General features: G+C 47.6%; 1 protein-coding gene across 2 annotated transcripts; it reads right to left on the bottom strand.

Moving 5' to 3' along the window:
• Positions 1-1,511: 1,511 nt before the first annotated feature.
• On the bottom strand, positions 1,512-21,044 carry LOC117042699 (nuclear pore glycoprotein p62-like). 2 transcript variants are annotated; one of them, XM_033142302.1, is made up of 13 exons: positions 20,874-21,044; positions 18,892-19,191; positions 17,193-17,587; positions 16,936-17,040; positions 14,820-14,954; positions 13,935-14,060; positions 10,515-10,617; positions 9,105-9,249; positions 7,458-7,507; positions 6,096-6,230; positions 5,458-5,569; positions 3,842-3,908; positions 1,512-1,706 (listed from the first exon to the last, which is right to left on the bottom strand). In XM_033142302.1, the coding sequence occupies exons 2-13, from the start codon at positions 19,173-19,175 to the stop codon at positions 1,615-1,617; spliced, it is 1,749 nt and encodes a 582-aa protein (XP_032998193.1). In that variant the 5' UTR covers positions 19,176-19,191; positions 20,874-21,044; the 3' UTR covers positions 1,512-1,614. The 2 variants fall into 2 exon arrangements, with proteins under 2 accessions (XP_032998193.1, XP_032998194.1); XM_033142303.1 differs by having other exon boundaries at positions 14,820-14,945; positions 16,933-17,040.
• Positions 21,045-21,097: the final 53 nt, after the last annotated feature.

Consider the following 21,097-nt stretch of genomic DNA (forward strand, 5'->3'; position numbering starts at 1 on the left):
CCCTTCCTGCGGTTCCTAAAATTTATTTTTAACATCTGCGTATCCAAATTAACTTAATTTGCCCATTGATTCATCCGCTTTAAATTTATACGATTGTAAAACTGTAGGTTATTACAATAATCCTGCCAATTTTCTTCTCTGTTTACAATTTTATCTGTAAATATTCAATAATCCATTTCCATTCTTTTTATTAAAAGTTGTGTTATCTATATTTCTTAATTCTTCTTTAATATCTGTACCAGTAATTCCCAATAGGAAGGCTTCTGGTTTTTTTAACAAATGTATATTTCAACATTTTCTTAAACTCCAACTGTTATGGCCTCTCCCCATAGGAACTGACCTGCACCCTGCGATCCCTGAATCGCAAGGGGCCTTTCCTGCGGAACACTTTCCCAGGGGGCTGTGCCTCCATTGCATATCTTTCGTCACTAGGCGAAAATGTCCCTCTTCTCCCAGGCATTTGGACAATCGCTCAGTCTACAGCCTATTAAAGCTATGGTAGTGTGTGTGTGTATGTGTGGTTTTTATTATCTGTTCATAGATTTGTAGAGTAGGAAGGAATAACACAGGTCATCTTCTAGCCTAACCCCTTGCAATACAGGAATCAATGTTCTATGTTAATGGCCCCGAGCTCTCTTGAAGGTCAGTATATAAATTTGATGTTGTTCAGTCGTTCAGTCATGTCCGACTCTTTGTGACCCCATGGACCAGAGCACGCCAGGCACCCCTATCCTCCACTGCCTCCTGCAGTTTGGCCAAACTCATGCCAGTCCCTTCGAGAACACTGTCCAACCATCTCATCCTCTGTCGTCCCCTTCTCCTTGTGCCCTCCATCTTTCCCAACATCCTTGTGCCCTCCATCTTTTCCAGGGAGTCTTCTCTTCTCATGAGGTGGCCAAAGTATTGGAGCCTCAACTGTCAACTTCAGGATCTGCCCTTCCAGTGAGCACTCAGGGCTGATTTCTTTAAGGATGGGTATGTTTGATCTTTTTGCAGTCCATGGGAAAATTTAATAAACAGTAATAATAAATTTAATAAACAGTAATAATAATCACCATCATCACAATCCCTGCCCATTGGCCTGATGTTTGAGTCCAGCTGGGATAGCTCAGTTGGCAGAGAACGAGACTTAATCTCAGGGCTGTGGGTACCAGCCCCACATTGCTCAGAAGATGCAGAGGGTTGGACTAGATGACAATTGGGATCCCAACTCTTTACCATTTTGTGAATGTGGACCTTGGCTTTTCAGATCTGGGTTAGCCAGCTGTGCTCTTAAATCCCTGGGGCATAAAACAGCATCTGCCCTGCCCCTTGAAACTCCAGAGTAGAATCCTAGAATTGTAGAGTTGGAAGGGACCCGAGGGTCAACCCCCGGCAATGCATGAACCTTTTGCCCAATGTGGGGCTCAAACCTACCACCGTGAGATGAGCACAATCAGTGCTCAGTCCACACCTGTGAGCAGAAGAGAGAGGAAACCCCACACCCAATAACTCCTCTGGCCACACAGTTCTGCACAGAAAAGGCCTTTATTGTCAAACACAAAACTCAACTAGTAACAAAACATTTGGGCATCGTGCGTGCATCTCCCCCCACCCCCCCCGGCGGCGAGGCAGTCAGTCAAACGTAATCCGGAAGCTGCGCTCCTGTTCCTTGCGGCGGCTTTCGCAAACCTTGGTCACCTCCTCTACTTTCCTTTGCAGCAGGGCTGAAGGTGGAATGACAACAAGGAGAATGTCAGAGGGCTGGGCATTCCTGTGTGCACCCCTGGAGAGAAACCCCTGGCAGAGTAGACTCTGCCCGCCTGTGGTACAGCAGTCGCTCCCTCCCCCTCCCTCGCTGGAAGCACAATGGGGCTGGCTGAGTGGGGTGTGTTTCTAATAGGGCTGCAGCCACAAAACCGTTGTCTGGAGTGGCAGTCTGGAAGAACAGAGATTTGGCTTGATTTACATTTAAATCTTGACGTTTCTTTCTTCCCTTGCCACTTTTGTTGATTTCGTCTGGATGGTGGTTTTGCAAGACTCATATGTACACTCTTCATCTATTACATCCAGGATATTTTTACTCCTAACCTCTGAAGAATTCTACCATCATTTCACCATCAACTATGTGTAACTTTTTGGTGGCATTAATATTTTGCTGCTATACCCAACCTACTGCTGAATGGTTCAGTTGCATGAACATTTTATCTTATATTATGTATTCAGTTATATGACCTATATATGGCTCTGTTTATCATGTGGCTTAGTTGAAGGAACATTGGCGTTTTAGAAGTGTGTTCCAGTAAATCTTTCATTACATTTTCAGCCATTGTGTGGTGGTTTTGTTGTTTATGGTTCATATTATCACAACAGTGATACTTTATGTTGTTGTGTGTCTGCAGCCAACCCCCACCAGCTCAGTCTGGACTAGGGATCTCAAGCTGCGCCGGGCTGTAGCTCCAGGGCAAATTGCATTTTCTCCCACAAGCAAATTCACTGGGATATAGCTGCAGTGGGCTAGGCTCACTCGTGCAGAGCGCCTGTCCTGGGGTTCAACCCCCATTTGCAGCATCTCCGCGTGGTGCTGGGACGGACCGCTTCCTGAAATCCTGGAGAACCACTGCTGCCAGTCAGTGTCGAGGACACTAAACTAGATGGACCTACAATCCCCGGGCTGTCCTTGTTGTGCTGACCCTCCTTCCCTGTCTTCTGGGAAGGGGGCTACTGGTTTGACTTGCTTTGGTTTGTATTATGCATTTTGTGTTTACTTTCTCGTGTTGTTATGCAGTGGCCCGCCCTGTGATCTTTGGATGAAGGGTGGTATGCAAATCAAACAAATAAACAACAAAACATCCAACAGATAGCTCTTAAAACCTGAGCAGGAGTTGGACTATATGGAGCTCGCTGAGATGACCGGGTGACTTCGTGACCGGAGGGATGACGCGGTGGAAGAAGAGTGGAAGAAATTTTAATTATACTTAAAGAACTATTGTATGATTGAAAATTAGATATAACTTGGAAGAAAAGCTAGACTGTAGATTTAGAGTTTGGTTATGACTGTAGGAACTGTGAAGGTATGAGTCAAGATATTAGATAAGATTAGTGATATTTTATAGTAAAGTAAGATGTTTAATGATGGTAAGAAGTTACTGTACTAAAGATGATTTACAAGGAACGCAGGAAGTGGAGATAGGAGGAAGTCAGGACACAATGTTAAGGATAGATGTTAAGGATAGTAGAAGTTTTTTGTTTTTATTGTAGTTTTGCTTCTTGTTTATTATGGTTGTATTGTTTTGTATTAGTGTGTTTGTAATGTTTTTATAAAATTTAATAAATATATATATTTTAAAAAACCTGAGCAGGAGATGGATTTCACAGTCTGGAGACCCACAAAATGGATCCTTACCACCACCACCCCTAAATATGAGGCTGCGGTTTTTCCCCCCAGCGGTCACCATGTTTGCTGCAGAGGATCTCAACCATAGCTGTCAACGTTCCCTTTTTTTGCGGGAAATTCCCTTATTCCAGCGCCGTTTCCCATTGCAAAAAAAGGATGGTTGACAGCTCTGATCTCAACATGTGCCAAGTAGAGAGATCAGTTGGTTCGGGCACAGTGCTATTAACATCAAGGCTTTGATACTCGTATGGGACAGCTGCATATTTCCCTGTCTTGCAGGGGGTTGGACTAGATGATCCACGGGGTCTCTTTGAACTCTATGCTTCTAGGACAAGGACTGCTCCTTTCCCACCTTGATGGTTCCTTCCTTCATTCTCTCTCCCTAGCCAACCTGCCTCAAAGCAGTTCATCTTAAAACTGAGGGAAGGACCCTACGACTCCCTAGAAAGGAAAAGTGCCAAATACCTGAATTCTGATCAATCCACTGGAGGGAGTCCATGTGCGCATTCAGAATCTTGCAGATCTGCTGAAGCTGGAAGAGATTAGAGAATGTCATGAGTAGTTGCCGATCCCGGTCTGGATTTCTCGAAGCCCTGCAAAGACCATGAGATCAGCACTCCCGCCGGCAGTCATTATTCAAGAATGAAGGATGTTGATGTTCTGCAGGAAAAGTTGAGCTAGAAATGGCATCACTGGAAGGGAAATTGAGTGTAACTGCCATGATCTAAAAAGGCGGCCTTTGCCCATGCACTCTGGCCCCAAGATGCCAGGTTGGCAGCAGTCCCTTTCCTGATCTTAGTGGTCCAGTAGGAGAACACAGAGCCCTGCCTGGGCCTGCAGAGATGGCTCTGTTGGTCCTGCGAAGCACAAATGTGGGTGGAAGAGGAAGGCAAATTCACACAGATGTCGTCTTTGGTGTCTAAGGGTACTAAAATCCCCCCCTGCCTTGTTGAGGCACATCAAGGCTGGTGGTGTGATCTGCTGAAGGCAGATATGACTCCTTCCTTGAAATCATAGAACTGGGAGAGACGCCGAGGGTCATCTATTCTAACTCCCGGGAATGCAGGAATCTGACCTAGAGCATCCATGACAGATGGGCATCTCCAAGGAAGGAGAGTCCACAACCTCCCAGGATAATCGTTCCACTGTCGAACAGCTTTTAGGTGTGGTCTGAAAATGTGACGCAGCAGCAAAAAAAGAAAAGCTAATTGTATTCTAGGCTGCATCAACAGTCCTGCTCTATTCTGCCTTGGTCAGACCACACCTGGAATACTGTGTCCAGTTCTGGGCACCACAATTTAAGGATATTGACAAGTTGGAAGGTGTGAAGAGGAGGGTGACGAAAATGATCAAGGATCTGGAACCCACGCCTTATGAGCGGTTGAAGGAGCTGAGTATGTTTAGCCTGGAAAACAGGAGACTGAGAGGAGACATGATAGCCATCTTCTAATAACTCAAGGGCTGTCACACGGAAGGTACAGGGGGGTAGCCGTGTTGGTCTGCCATAGTCGAAACAAAATAGAAAATTCTTTCCAGTAGCACGTATCTGAAGAAGTGTGCATGCACACGAAAGCTCATACCAAGAACAAACTCAGTTGGTCTCTAAGGTGCTACTGGAAAGAATTTTCTACACGGAAGGTAGCAGAAGCTCATTTTTGCCCGTGGGCAAGACCTGAAACAATGGCTTCAAGTTCCAAGAAAGGAGATTCCAATTCAACATCAGGAATAATTTTCTGACTGTGACAGCTGTTTGACTGTGGGATGGAAGGTGGTGGACTTTCCTTCCTTGGATGCTTTAGTTGAGGTTCCTGCCTTGCAGGGGGTTAGATAAGGGTCCCTTCCAAGTCTACAATTCTTTGAGTCAGGTGAAAGCAAAGCAGGCCAGCCTTGAAGAACGGGGCTTCCTGCTCCTGAAGCCTGACTGTGCTGAGAAGCATTGCTAAACAAAGCCACAGCGGCAGACAGCTCCCTGGAGGGGGAAGAGCAGGACAGAGCGGTCCTCATAAACCAGGAAGGAGCATCCTTAAGAGAGGCTCTTGGCCCTCTCCTCCTCCCATGCATCTGGTCCAGTTTGTACTCACCGGGTCACTGGTGTCAGCAGGACCTCCAGAGGTGTTCAGGTGCTCAATAATATCTTTCAGATCTTGGGCCATGCGCTTCAGCTGAGCATCAATGTTCTCTGCCAGTTTGTACCTGCAGCACAGGGAAACACAGTTGCCACAGTTGCCAATCTCCCTCCTTCCCTCGCCCCAGGGAGCCTGAGGCCAAGCCAAGGCCAAACACTTGGCTGCCATGGGGGGCTCTTTGGCTGCCATGAGGGACCCTTAAGCCTCTCCCATGGAACTGGCATGTGCAAAGCTGTGACGATCCAATGGAGCTGATGGGTTTCCCAGTGGACTCTAATCTTGTCGATACTTTCAATTAGACCTGTGAATGTTCGGGATTGAGCAGAAACACCCTTGGGAGACAGCTTGGTCTTCTGACTTAAAAGTAGACTCTGCAGGAATTGCAGGACAGCACCCACCTCCCAGGACCAGAGTCAACATGCTCAGAACTATCCAGAAAGCAAATTTCCCCCTTTAGAATGGCTCAACATAGGCTGGTCTCCACAGCTGACCTCCAAACCTTTGCTTTTTTTAAAAAAAACTTGTCTATCTGGGGACCACCACCAGCCCACGCAATTGGGGCTCCATCACTGCCACCCCCGGAGTCGTCTTACGTCTTCTCCCGCTCCTCATCTGCATGTTGTAAGTAGACGGTCCCACTCTGCTCCTTTACGGACTCTTCCAGGGGCATCAGCAAGTCCTCCAGCTCCTTTTGCTGGGACAAAATGAAATCAAGTTCTTGGTCCAACCTACAGAAGGGAAAAAGGGAGGGAGGGAGGTTAGATAAGCAGGGAACATGTGGCAGCATTGTCCGGGAGAGGCACTCAGGTGGAATTCAGGCAGGTTAGCCAAAAAGATATTTGCACTTTTGCCTGAAGTCAACCTGAGGGCGCCAAAGGGCCTCCTCTGCAGGTACTGGCACACACAGGGAAGAAAATGGTTACGTTGAGTCACCTGGAATAATTGTAATGTGATTTGATAGGTGGGAGGAGGAGTGAGGTCAGGATCTGGCACATGGGCTAGATCCTGCGCCCCACCCCTGTACTACAGAAAACTAGGAAGACGCCGACATCACTACTAGCTGGCGCTGAAAGAAGGTGTGGAAAGGAAGCGCTTCGGAGGAAAGGTTCCCTGCCCAACACAGCTTTTCCATCTAAACCAGTATTATAGAATTGTGGAGTTGGAAGGGACCCTGAGGGTCATCCAGACCCCCCCCTGCAATGCAGCAATCTCAACTCAAGCATCCGTGACAGGTGGCCATCCACCTCCCGAGGGAGTCCGTTCCACTGCTGAACAGCTCTCACTGTCAGTAAATTCTTCCTGATGTTGAGCTGGAATCTTCTTTCTTGGCACTCGAACCGCCTTCTGCAGCTCCTTCATTGCGGGAAGCGGTTACAGGGAACCAGGCAGAGGGCCTTCTCGGTGGTGGCGCCCGCCATGTAGAGCGCCCTCCCATCAGATGTCAAGGAAATAAACAACTACCTGATTTTTAGAAGACATCTGAAGGCAGCCCTGTGCAGGGAGGTTTTTAATGTGTGTTGGTTTACTGTGGTTTTATAATTACTGTATTTTTCGCTCCAAAAGACGCACTTTTTTGCTTTTCCCCCTTTACAAAAAAGCTGCAAAACTTTTAGCTGATCCTCAAAAAACCAGGGGCTTTTCCCTTTGCAAAAAAAGCTGCAAAACTTTTAGCTGATCCTCAAAAGAACAGGGCTTTTAGAGGAGGAAATCCAGAAAAATATTTTTTTTCGCCCTATGGAGGGGAAAATACGGTATTTCTTGGAAGCTGCCCAGAGTGGCTGGGGTAACCCAGTCAGATGGGTGGCATATAAATTATGACTGTGGGACTGAGGGGGGCTGCTTCCAAGACCCCTGTCACTTGCACCGTCCCCTTTCATTCACAAACATCTCAAGGCTTCCTTTACAGTACTCAACCTCCCGCCAATAACATGCTATGCAGCCCCCTTTCCCTCTACCTTTTCTGATCCAGTTTCACTTTTTCCACTTCTCGATGCAGAGACGTGATCTGTAAGAATAAGAAGAGAAAAAGAAGAGTTTGGATTTGATATCCCGCTTTATCAGTACCCGAAGGAGTCTCAAAGCGGCTCACATTCTCCTTTCCCTTCCTCCCCCACAACAAACACTCTGTGGGGTGAGTGGGGCTGAGAGACTTCAGAGAAGTGTGACTAGCCCAAGGTCACCCAGCAGCTGCGTGTGGAGGAGTGGAGACGCGAACCCGGTTCACCGGATTACGAGTCCACTGCTCTTAACCACTACACCACACTGGGAGACAGGGTTTACAAAGTGGGACGGGAAGCTATAAGTGACAATAAAATACTGGCCCCAATCTTTTTCGAGGTACAGTGGGAAATCAGGGCTTCGGGAACATTAGAAAAGAACTGGCTGAAGGAGACACTGAGCAAAAAGGAGTTAGCGCAACGCGCTCTCCGTGGGACTTCCTTCACGACTGATACGGAAGCTGCAGTTAGTGAAGGATGCTGCAGCATGATTGCTGACAGGAACGAGGCCTTGGCAGAATATAACACCTGGGGTCAGAGGTCCGCTCTGGCTGCTGATCTGCTACCAGGCCAAGTTCAGAGTTTATAAACTAACATTAACACTATTAACTAACACTGTTCACCAACAGGAATGCTGAACACCTTGGGACCAGTTTACCTATGAGATTACCTTGCCCTCCATGTGCCCACTAAACCGCTTCCATCAGCAGAACTGGCACCATTTTAAGTGCCAAAGAACATTCCATTTTCCTATGTGGCAGCACCCACCTTTCGGAACGCCCTGCACCCTGACACCAGGGACACCCCCTTTGCTGTACTTTTTTCGGCCCTTGCTAAAAAACATTTTCTCTTAGGCAAGCCCACCGAAGCCTGCAGAGTGTTGACAAGTGTTTTGATCTGTTTTCAGCCAACTGCTTATTTTAATGGCTGTTTCAATGTTTTAAATACTTGTTTTCACTCAGAATTATGCTCTTTACTATGTTTCAATCACTGATGTTCTGTAATGTGTTTCTAATGTTGTACACCGCCCTGGAATCTTTCGATGAAGGGTGGTATTTAAACTGAAATAAATATTAATGTTACTTTTTTATTCTTTCTTGGTAAACCACTTTGAGTGGTTCCCCCCCCCCCCAATTGAGCAGTGTATCATTTTTTAATGAAATACATAAATATACATAAGCTGCATTTTTTTTTTGCTATACAGTGGTACCTTGGTTCTCGAACTTAATCCGTTCCGGGAGTCTGTTCGACTCCCAAAAGCGTTTGAAAACCAAGGCGCGGCTTCCGATTGGCTGCAGGGGCTTTCTGCATTCAAGTGGAAGCCATAGAAGCCGTGTCGGACATTCAGCTTCCGAAAAACATTTGCAAACCGGAACACTCACTTCTGGGTTTGCGGCGTTCGGGAGCCAAATTGTTCAGGAGCCAAGCCGTTCAAGAACCAAGGTACGAGTCCACTGCTCTTAACCACTACTGTTAAGGTTAAAATTGTGTATAAAGAACTAAGCCAGCCCCTGCATGGCCACAGGAGGCAATACCTTAGCTCCCCCTCTGACCTAGGCAGCACAGCTCCCTAAAAAGAATCTTGCCGGCAGAATGGGTCCTTACCTTCTCCCCGTTTTCGATCAGTTTCCTGTCCCAGGCGTTGACTTGGGTGGCCTGCTGGAGGAAGTGCTTCTCCTGGTCTTCCAGCTCCAAGCTCCACTTGTTAACCAGGCTCTCCAGCTGGGCGTAGGTCATCGACGGGGGAGCCCTGCGAAGACAGGAGGAGTGTGCTGGGTGGCGAAAGAGCTGAGCCAGCCCACAGCTCCACCCCCACGCTGGGCTCAAGGAGGGAGACCTGCACCCAGCAAACTGCTATTCCTCGCCTCCGCGGGGGACTCCATTCTACACTCCCAAACCCATGGCTAGCCTGGCATATGGCAATCAGCAAGTCAAAAAGGGAACCCCTGTGTTGCGACTCAAACGAGAATCAAAAAACAGAGCAACACAAGACCAAACAATGTAATATGAACTCTAAAGAGCTTTAGTGATGTCAATGATCAAGATAAGCATTCAAAGGGAAGTACATCCTGATAATATGACAAAATATAATGTGTGTAAATAGTCTCTATATATGGCACAATAAATCGTCACCACTTCGGCTTTGCTGGAATACTACATTTATTGTGCCATATATAGAGACAATTGATCACTGACATCACTAAAGCTCTTTAGAGTTCATATTACATTGTTTGGTCTCGTGTTGCTCTGTTTTTTGAATATGGCAATCAGCAGCAGAGACAACAACATTTATACACAGCGCATCTGTCTGGGTTTCGCCACCCACTCCGGGCAGCTTCCAGCACGTATAAAAGCTTAATAAAATATCAAACATTATAAGCATCCAGATACAGGGCTGCCTTTCAATGCCTTCTAAAAGTTGTGTAGTTCTCAGAGTTGGAAAGAAGATAAAGTCCCTACCAGAGAAGAATGACAAATCAAGCTGATGGACTATGCCGGGATGGCAAAACTGACAGGAAAACTCAGAAACCAGGAGGACAAAAACTTTACCAAAAGAATGGTGAAATTTTATAAGCTATTTAGGAGACCACTGTAAGCAGATGCAAACAAGAGCAGGATTTTGATTCATTTGTAGTGTAAAAATACTATGGATAATATGGTCTGATATAATAATTGGAGTACTTATGAATATGCAGATTCTTAAAATGAGACTCCATGGAGGGAATGGGAGGAAGTCCCGAGATTCAGAGAATCTATACAGATACAGCTTTACTAGTTTGTGTTTCTCTGTGCTTTGTATTTGTAAAATCAATAAAAATGTTTTTTTAAAATAAAAATAAAATAAAAGTTGTGTAGTTGTTTAACTCCTCGACATCTGAAGGGAGGGTGTGTTCCACAGGATGGGCGCCTCTACCGAAAAGGCCTGGTTCCCTGTAACCTCACTTCGCCCAGGGAGGGAACCGCTAGAAGACCCTCGGAGCTGGACGATGGGGGTGGAGCATGCAGGTAACTTACGTGACTGTTGTGGCGGCCGCAGTGGATGTGGAGGCCACCGTAGCAGTGGTGGACAGAGGCTTCAGGTTCAGCATGAATCCCGTACTTGGGGTGGAGGCGAGACCTGCAGAGAAAACAAACGTTGGGTCAAACCACAGCAGTGAACAGGGATGCAGGGCAACCAGGTCACTGCTTGGAGCTGGTCCCAGGATAGGAGACTCCTGGGCCTTGCCTCAGCTGCGATGGAAGAGCCAGGGATAGGAAGAATCATAGAGTTGGGAGAGACCACAAGGGCCATCCAGTCCAACCCCCTGCCAAGCAGGAAACACCATCAAAGCATTCCTGACAGATGGCTGTCAAGCCTCCGCTTAAAGACCTCCAAAGAAGGAGACGCCACCACACTCCTTGGCAGCAAATTCCACTGCCAAACAGCTCTCACTGTCAGGAAGTTCTTCCTAATGTTTAGGTGGAATCTTCTTTCTTGTAGTTTGAATCCATTGCCCCGTGTCCGCTTCTCTGGAGCAGCAGAAAACAACCTTTCTCCCTCCTTTATATGACATCCTTTTATATATTTGAAGATGGCTATCATATCACCCCTTAACCTTCTCTTCTCCAGGCTAAACATACCCAGCTCCCTAAGCCGTTCCTCATAAGGCATCGTTTCCAGGCCTTTGACCGTTTTGGTTGCCCTCCTCTGGACACCTTCCAGCTTGTCAGTATCCTTCTTGAACTGTGGTGCCCAGAACTGGACACAGTATTCCCGGTGAGGTCTGACCAGAGCGGAATACAGTGGTACTATTACTTCCCTTGATCTAGACGCTATACTCCTATTAATGCAGCCCAGAATTGCGTTGGCTTTTTTAGAGGAGGCTGCCTGCCCAGCATGCTCTGTGGCCAAGTAAAAAACCACAACCTCTCCTATAGCTGATCTCACTAGTGCCCACTTGTCACTGAATGCAACCAATGGAGCTTGAGACCCCTCTCTCATTATCCATTAAGATAAATGAATATATAAACAAAGGACCTTCCCATGTGATACAGACACAAACCCCTACCCTAACAGTAGGCAACAGATCCCTGCTCTCCCTCTCAACCCGCCTCTCTCCCCCCCCAACCGAACGATGTCTATGACAAGTGTCTCTCACTAACTGTGAAAAAGACTCTGTGAACTGATGACAGATGTACCTTTCCCTGTTCATCTGTTTGTTTTGCAACACAAAAATTAATAGTTAATAACAATTAATTAAAAGAAAAATATCCACTCCACCTCGTTAGCAATCATTTTCGCAATTTGGCAAGAGAGGAGGTAGCAGCAGATGAAGGAGCATTTCTGACATGGAGAATTTGGGGCTGGGGGTGCAAATACCACCCACTTGCCCTGCCCAGGAATCCCTTTTCTTCAAAGTCTACAGCTTTGGCAGCAGGAGGAAGAGTGATTGATTCTCCACTTCATGTGCTGACAGTGTTGTGTTACTCAATTCTGCATGCACCCCAGAACCATCAGTGGCCCAAGCAGGAACTAGTGCAAAAAGATGCCAGCCAGCCAGCCTTCTGGAGCCTGCTCTGTGGACAATCCATCACACACACAGTTTCCACTTCCACTTCAACACAGTTTCCACTTCATCCTCCCTCGTTTCCTGGTTCTGCTGGTTTTGACCTGCAAAGCCCTAAATGGTATAGAACCAGTATATCTGAAGTTGCCAGCTTTGTCTCCAACATAAGCCTGCCTACCCACAGCTTTCATCCTTGGTGGCTCTGCTATGCACAACACCCCTTCCAGAAGCACGGCTGTCTGGGATGCGAGGCAGGGCCCTTCCCAATGTGGCACCTTGGAACTGTCAGGATATTATTACAAGCCGAGCTGCGAAAGCTGCAGCAGCGAGGCCAGCATGACTGTGTCTGTTTTCATCCTGTGGGAAAGCCACCAGTTCTACCAGCTTTCTCACACACGTGATGTTTTTGTACTTTACTATTGTACTTTACTTTCGTTTCTGGCTTCAGAGATGCCGGACACGCTAATGCACAGCTCTGACTTTCTGAGTTGGAAAGCAGAGATATACTCTGCATTTTATCTGCAATAAAGTAGTTTTAGCCTTAATGGCTTGTGTGTGTGTTGTTCTTCACGCGGGGAACAATCGCATATTATCAATGTGCCCCTGGACTCGAGTAGCCAGGAGGGCACACAGGCTTCGTCCCTACCTGGGGGTCAGTCTAACAACCTGCCGCCGTGGGACGTTTCCTAACAGGAACCATGCAATTCCTTGCCTAGAAAGATTCCATCGGCACCTTCTTCTAAGCTTCAGGCAAGACCTTCTCCTTTCACCAAGTTTCTAGTGTGGGTTAAAATAAGTTTCGTTTTTTAAAAATCCGTTTCGATGCTGAATTGCTGTGCTCCGTAAAGCTGCTCATAGCAACGTAAACAGCTTTAGGTGCTTCACGAATTGTGAAAGCTGCAGAGCCCTTCAAATAATATAGCGACAGCAAGCAAGAAGTCCACGGTGCCTGCAACATTCTACCTGACAGCTCAGTCGGTAGAGCAGGAGACTCTCGATCTCAGGGTCATGGGTTCGAGCCCCGCGTTGGGCAAAAGATTCCTGCATAGTAAGTGTTGGAAGTGCAAAGAAAATATTGGTTCTTTCTATCATATGTGGTGGGAATGTAAAAAGGTAAAATTGTTTTGGGACAAAATTTATAATGAAATGAGGAAAATGTTAAAGTATAATTTTGCAAAAAAAACCCAGAGGCTTTTTATTAGGCATCACAGGTATAGAAATTAAAAAAGATTTAAAAACTTTTCAATATGCTGTGACGGCAGCCAGAATTCTAGTGGAACAAAAAATGGAAGCAAGACCTACTACCGACAAAAGAAGAATGGATAATGAAATTAACGGAGTACACAGAGTTAGATAAAATGACAGGAAGACTTTGGGAACAGCGAGACCAAAAATTCATAACAGACTGGACTAAATTTACAAATTATCTGAAATAAAAAACTCAATTAAATAAGTTAATAGGACTACAAGAGGCTTTGTAGTTTTAGAAGAAATATTGTTGTAGAATGAAATAAGTAATAATGATGTTAAATATGAATATTAAAGCAATGATAGACTTAAGAGGTATAAAAATAAAAAGAGAAATAATTTCGAAACCAGAAGGAAGGACTGAGGGAAATCATGGCTATAAAAGCCAAGGTATTAGATTGGATATGAAGTAATAATATGTATAATATAATACACTGTATGTTTGTAAAACCAATAAAAATGATAAAGCAAAAAAAAAAAAAAAAGATTCCTGCATTGCAGGGGGTTGGACTAGATGACCCGCATCGTCCCTCCCAACTCTAGGAGTCTATGATATTCTACCTGAAGAGGAAAAGTCAGCGGCAGTTGTGTGTATCCTTGCCTTCCCTCCCTCCCTCCCATTTTCTCTTCTGAGCCTTACTGGTTGCTGCGGGGGCTCCTCCCACTGCAGTCGCTGTGGCCGTGGGTGCTGTTGCTGTCGTCCCAGGGGGTTTTGCGCCAAACCCTAAAGTCCCAGCAGGTGCCGTCCCTGTTGAGGTGACTCCAACTGCGGAAGGAAGAAAACAAGAGCTCCTGAGTTGCCTCTGGCTCAAAAGAACAACCTGCGGCAGTTAAGTGGTTTGGTGCAACAGACCTCTAGGCAAAACCTGGTGAAGTACAAAATATCCTTGTCAGAATACCCAGGGGGTTGCTCTGGAGTAAAGACAGAGTCCTCTTACTCTAAAGACTACTTTATTGTGCATAACTATTTACAGTGCAGAGCTAGCTAAAAACATGACTGCTCAGTCACTCAAAGAATCCGGAAGTGCCCCTCTCCTGTTTCCCGCCCAGCACCAAAGCCTCGGCACCCTAAAACGACGTCTTCTGGGTCTCCTGACCCACCGATGCTGTGCTGGCGCCGGAAGCTGCAACTCTCCCTCTGATCGCGTCTGTCTGTTGTTGCTGGGTCTCTGCCCAGCATCCCTGAGCCTCTGCATCTCCCCCTCCTCCGTGGGAGAGAGCTCTGGCGACGGGCTTTGGGAGGAGTCAGATGACAGGAGTGGCTGGGGCTCCCTGTATCTGAGTAAGGCCTCCTCTTTCGTAGGCCCCCTACCCTGATCCTCCCCCCTAGGAGGATCTCCTTCCCCTCTCTCCTCAGGAGGAGAAGGCAAATCCCTGACAATCCTGGACAGAGGGGGAGAGAGAAGTGGTCTGTTTTGCACCGCCAGCAGGCAGTGGGCAGAGCCAAGACTGCCCAAGCCCCATTCTTTCCACTTTCCCATCAAGAAGGGAGGCACGGCCACTCGCTGCAGCCCCAGTCGCTTACGTGAGAGGCCAGCGGCAGAAGAGGCTGGCGCGGAAGAGCTTGCAATGGAGGCAAACAACGTCGGCCCAGACATCCCGAGGATGGAGTTCACAGCTGTGGTGGAAGGCGCCGTGGAAGTTGCCGCTGCCGCTGTACCTGTTTCGGCGAAGAGACGCATTCTGTGGTTCAGTTGCAAACAGGAGGAGGAGCGGAACACACTTTCCTTACGGGAGATACTTAGCTGGTAAGAGCACGAGACTCTTAATCACAGGGTTGTGGGTTCGAGCCCCACATTGGTCAAAAGATCCCTGCTTTGCAAGGGGCTGCACAAGATGACCCTCAGGGTCGCTTTCAGCCTCACAGTTCTATGATTCTATGCACCTGTGCACAAGGCCAAGGAAGATGCAGAGTCTCTTGACACCTCTGGCCTGGTGGCGGAGCAGTTTTCCAAGAAGCCAAAGGCGACTGGAAGTTCCCACAGCCCCTGCCCCCCTCTTATGGCCAAGTAAGGAAAGCAGCTGCCACCACCGCTGCTGCTATGTCAGTCCCTGTGTGCTAGGTGTTGTACATAGGAGAACCATCTACTCCCAGACAAACTATGCAAAGGCACAAGGCTATGGCAAAACTTGGTGAAGGAGCTGTGGCAATGCGGGAGGAGAAGGTAAGCAGCAACTGAAGAAAAGCAATGGGTGGTTGTTGTTCAGGGAAGGACAGGGAAGCAGCAGTGGTTAGAGGAAGAAAAAGAAGAGTTTGGATTTGATATCCCGCTTTATCACTACCCGAAGGAGTCTCAAAGCGGCTCACATTCTCCTTTCCCTTCCTCCCCCACAACAAACACTCTGTGAGGTGAGTGGGGCTAAGACACTTCAAAGAAGTGTGACTAGCCCAAGGTCACCCAGCAGCTGCATGTGGAGGAGGGGAGACGCGAACCCGGTTCCCCAGATTACGAGTCTACCGCTCTTAACCACTACACCACACTGGCAGCAGCAGCAGGTCGGTGGGCAGAGCGTGTCTAAGAGCAGAAGCAGAAAACAGTGGGGTGGGAACCAAAAGGCGGCTGCAGCAGATCAGCTTGGAATAGGAATAGGAATAATTTTATTGGCCAAGTACCAACATACTTGGAATTTTGCTTCGGCTACATTGCAATATAAACATACCTTATACAACACTATTCCATTCACAATACAATAACACAGCAAAGGAACCCCACCCATAACTGGCCTCCCCTTCTGCTACACAACTACGAATTTAACAATTTAATGGCACAAGGGAAAAAACTGTTCCTGGTGCCTAGCCATTTTTGTATATAAAGCCCTGTAGCGACGTCCAGATGGAAGTAAATCAAATAGATGATGACCGGGATGCAAAGGATCTGCGACAATTCCCTCTGCTCTCTTCCTAACTCGGGTAGCATAGAGTGTCTCTATTGAAGGCAAGCTGGCACCAATTACCCTTTCTGCAATTCTTACTGCTCGTTGGAGCCTTTTCTTCTCCATTTTGGGGGCTGTGCCGTACCAAGCATAATAGAATTGCAGAGAACAGTTTCAATGATACCTCTGTAAAATTGGATCAACATTTCCTGGGGCAATTTAAATTTCCTCAGTTGACCAGGAACTTAAAGGACTCTAGTACTACAACCATGTTACCAAGGATGGAAAGTGTGTGTGTGTGAGCACAAAAGGGAACATGCAGGATTCGGAGGGAAAGGTCTGGAGCTTGAAACAGAGTGTGAGGAGAAAGGCCCAACTGCGCCAAGGTATTTCAAAGAAGAAGAAGAAGAAGAAGAAGAAGAAGAGTTTGGATTTGATATCCCGCTTTTCACTACCCGAAGGAGTAACATTCTCGGCTAACATTCTCCTTTTCCTTCCTCCCCCACAACAAACACTCTGTGAGGTGAGTGGGGCTGAGACACTTCAAAGTGTGACTAGCCCAAGGTCACCCAGCAGCTGCATGTGGAGGAGGGGAGACACGAACCCGGTTCCCCAGATTACGAGACTTACCCCTTTTAACCACTGCACCACAATTTAGAAGGCCAGCAAAGCAAGGAGGGACACCAGCACAACTGACCTGCCGTATCTCACTTCATTTCATAGAAAGAACGGCCCAATTTCCCCCTTCCCGAGGCACAATCGCCTACCTCCAAGTTTTGCTCCAAAGGACAAGGCTGGCCCCTGACCGAGCGTTCCTGTGGGGGCAGAGGTGGCAGGGGTTGACGTCAGCAGCCCAAAGCCTGAAACTGGAGCTGGAACAGAGAATGGTTATGCGAAGCAGTTATCACCTTAAATTCCTCCTCCAGTCTGTGCTTGAGTAGAATGGCATCTTTGGGGCAACGTGAGACACGGCTGCAAACTCTGCCTTGCCAGAAGTGCTTTTGCACAGGGTGTGGCGTCTCACCTGCTGTCTGCGCCCCAAGGCCAAACGCCGCAGCTGGCTGGGCTGTGGATGCCGCGGTTGCAGTAGGGCCGGCCGCGGATGCAGGAACTCCGAACGCCAAGCCAGCGGTGGCGGGTGCTGCTTGCTGCGTCGTATTCCCTATGGAGCCAAGGCTGAAGCTGGGGGCCGCAGCCTGCGTTGCCCCCACGCCTCCAAAGCTGAAGCCTCCGGTTGTGGCAGGCTGGGTAGCGGTGTTGGAGCCGAACACAAAGCCAGAAGGAGCCGCTGGCTGGCTGGCGGGAGCGCTACTGGGCGTGGATGTACCCAATCCGCCGCTGCCGAGCCCAAGTGCCCCCGTGATGCCAGGCGACTGTGTTGTGTTGGTGCTGCTCAAGTTCAGCTTGGGGGCATTTCCCCTAAATAAATAAAAAAGAGCAAAAGAGTCCAGGGTGGATTTTTCTCCTCTTGGCAGATATTCAAAGCATCCCAAGTTCTCTTGTGCCATTTTTTTTTTTTTTTGCTGCTACTTCTGCATCATTTCATTCATTTTATTTCTGACTAAAGTCTCAGGGTTGTTTGCCCATTTACCACAGGATTTTTAACATCCCAGCTGAGCCCAAGGAGACGGGCAACCGGCATTAGAAATTAGCCAGGCACCAGGCGCATTTTGCGACTGGCGCGGGTCCAATTGCGACCACAGAGATCTCTGGATGCCAGGTTGGCGATGGACATCTCCATCTGGCTGGCCCCATCAGCTTTCTGAAGCAAGTCAGCAAAAGAACGTATTCATTGCATTTATTTCCCACCTTTTCCTGCAAACAGTACAGCAGTACCCTGATTGTCAAATGGAATCCGTTCCGGAAGTCCATTCGACTTCCGAAAACGTTCAAAAACCAAAACGCAGAAGCAGCGTCGGACGTTCGGGTTCCAAAGAACATTCACAAACCAGAACACTCACTTCTGGTTTTGCAGAGTTCAGGAGTCAAAACATTCGAGTCACAAGGCGTTCGACAACCAAGGTACGAATGTACATAGTTCAGCCCCCTCCTCAGTTAATCCCTACAATGACCTGGTGAGGTAGGTTAAGAGGCTGTGAATGACTCCAAGGCTTCCTGTATGAGTGGGGATTTGAACCCTGATCTCCCAGGTTCCGGTCCAACTAACCACTACACCACCCTGGTTTCCTGGAGTTCTTCTGCTACGGGGCAGCTCTATAAATTAAGGAGGTCAATAAATAAGGGGAAAGCCAAATGTCCCTTAGAGAAGGATCTGACATATTTTCCTGGAAGCTTGCATTTGTTTTATTCTGCATTGTTTTATTTTATGTTAATGTATTGTCAACCACTTTGAGATTTTTTACTTTAAAATATAAAGCAGTATAGAAATGAAATGATTATTATTATTATTATTATTATCAATAATAATAATGAAAATAGTAATAAACAACAACAACAATAAACCTCCAATGGGAAGGAATGGTGCCTAGACACAGCATTGTGATGGCTGTAACCTAGATTTAAGGTGCCATTTGGTGACATTGCTGGGAACCACCCTGAGCACCAGCTCCCCCACCTAAAGCTATAGGTTGTACAATACAGTGGTACCGCGGTTCTCAAACGCCGAAAACCCGGAAGTAATTGTTCCGGGTTCTCAGAAGCCGAACGACTGATCCTTAGGGCTCAACAAGCCTCCCACCCACATGGGATTGTGCCAACATTACCCTAGTGTGAACACATTTCCAGCAGCAGCTGGTGCCGACGTGGCGGGTGTGTTGAAGTTGAATCCAGAGGTCTGTGCCGATGTTGCTGGGGGAGCGAAAGGGAACAGACCTGCAGGCTGGGTGCTTGCTGGGTTTTGAGCAGGTGTCCCAAAACTGAAGCCTCCCCCTGTGGTGGCTGAAGAGAAGGAGAACCCCGCGGGGGCTGTGCTGGCTGCGGTTTTCGGAGTCCCGAAGTTGAAGCCTCCCCCAGGAGTGCCAGGTGTGCCGAAGTTGAACTGGCTCATGATGATGTCTGTGCTCCTGCGAGGAAACAGAGAAAAAGAGCTGCCTTGTTGGCTACAGTGCTGATGCTGCTCTGTGTGGGGCTGGAGATCTCGGCAGGCAAAGCAACCCAAGAGCACAAGAGGGGAGGGGTGGGGTGGGGTGTTGAAGCACAGGCAAACTGTTTCAGAAGCTCTGCAAATGCCACCTTGGTTGTCAAGATAACCCCACAGTAGATATGGTGGGATCTAAATGCCCCTTAGAGAAGGATCTGAAATATTTTCCTCATAGCTTGTCTTTGTTTTATTCTGGATTGTTTTATTTGAGGTTTCAATGTGATGCCAACTGCTTTGAGATTTCCCCCCTTTAAAATATAAAGCAGTCTAGAAATGGATACTACTACTAATATACTCTAGTGGGAATGGAAAAGGTGCCTAGACATACTGCTGTGGCAACCATAAATGGTTTAAGGTGCTATTTGGCGATTAGCTTATGTATCTGAAGGTCCTTCTTGGTAGCGTAACCCACCCTGTGGAAGGCCTGCGAGCGCTCCAGTTGGAGAACAGCCTTTACCAAAGGTGTCATGGACTTTGAAACAAAAGAAAAAAGAAAAATATTCCTTCCGGTAGCATCTTAGAGACCAACTAAGTTTGTTCTTGGTATGAGCTTTCGTGTGCATGCATACTTCTTCAGATGCTTAGTTGGTCTCTAAGGTGCTACTGGAAGCACCTGATGTTGGGAAAGATGGAGGGCACAAGGAGAAGGGGACGACAGAGGATGAGATGGTTGGACAGTGTTCTCGAAGCGACTGGCATGAGTTTGGCCAAACTGCGGGAGGCAGTGAAGGATAGGGGTGCCTGGCGTGCTCTGGTCCATGGGGTCACGAAGAGTCGGACACGACTGAACGACTGAACAACAACAACAAGGTGCTACTGGAAGAATTTCTTTTTTCTTTTTTCTTTTGTTTTGACTATGGCAGACCAACACGGCTACCTAACCTGTAACATGGACTTTGAAGACGCTCGAACTCAGGACGAAAGGGAGAAACGTGCTAAGAGGAAGGCACGCTTGGCAAACCCTCACCGTGATCAACTCCCACCTGGAAACCTATGTCCCCACTGCGGAAGGACGTGTGGATCCAGAATTGGCCTCCACAGTCACTTATGGACCCACTGCTAAAACCGTGTTTATGGAAGACAATCTTATGGAAGACATATTAAATCATCATCATCATTCCCTGTTCTTAATGTCTGAAGTTTTATTCTGTTTTTAATTACAGGTGGGTAGCCGTGTTGGTCTGCCATAGTCAAAACAAAATTGAAAATTCTTTCTAGTAGCACCTTAGAGACCAACTGAGTTTGTTCCTGGTATGAGCTTTCGTGTGCATGCCAGAAGAAGTATCTGAAGAAGTGTGCATGCACACGAAAGCTCATACCAGGAACAAACTCAGTTGGTCTCTAAGGTGCTACTAGAAAGAATTTTCAATTTTGTTCTGTTTTTAATGTTCTGTTGAAAGCCGCCCAGAGTGGCTGGGGAAACCCAGCCAGATGGGCGGGGTAGAAATAATAAATTATTATTATCATCATCATCATTTTTAACGCTCCCCACCCACTACTTCCAGCACGTCAAGTTAAGGGCTCCAGCGACCAAAGGGAACCGTTCCCCGTGGTCGCCTCATGCCAGATGTCGCCGCAAGGAGTGCATTGACTTCGACTCCATACCTGAGCGTCTAACACTGCTCCTTCTCCTTCTCCTTCTCCTCCTCCTGCTGCTCTCAGCGCCAACGGCAGCCTCCTGCGTCCCCGAGGGGCCTTGCGGGGCCGGGGAAGAGCAACGGTCAGCCTCTCCTTCCTTCCCTCCTCGCCTCACCTCCCTGGCGGCGTCTCCTCCGCTGCGCGGCAATTACGCTCCTCGGCCGCGCGCCCTTATGACGGCATGGGTGCCT

Source organism: Lacerta agilis, chromosome 2 (assembly GCF_009819535.1).
Source record: "Lacerta agilis isolate rLacAgi1 chromosome 2, rLacAgi1.pri, whole genome shotgun sequence".
Taxonomy (NCBI): domain Eukaryota; kingdom Metazoa; phylum Chordata; class Lepidosauria; order Squamata; family Lacertidae; genus Lacerta; species Lacerta agilis.

Bases quoted from the DNA above. Each gene is read 5' to 3' on its own strand.
- LOC117042699 (XM_033142302.1), bottom strand. From the start codon at position 19,175: ATGAGCCAGTTCAACTTCGGCACACCTGGCACTCCTGGGGGAGGCTTC. The intron at 17,588-18,891 runs GTAATGTTGGCA...TTATTTATTTAG, and splicing joins GGAAATGTGTTCACACTAGG to GGGAAATGCCCCCAAGCTGA. The intron at 14,955-16,935 runs GTAGGCGATTGT...TCGCCGAAACAG, and splicing joins CTTTGGAGCAAAACTTGGAG to GTACAGCGGCAGCGGCAACT.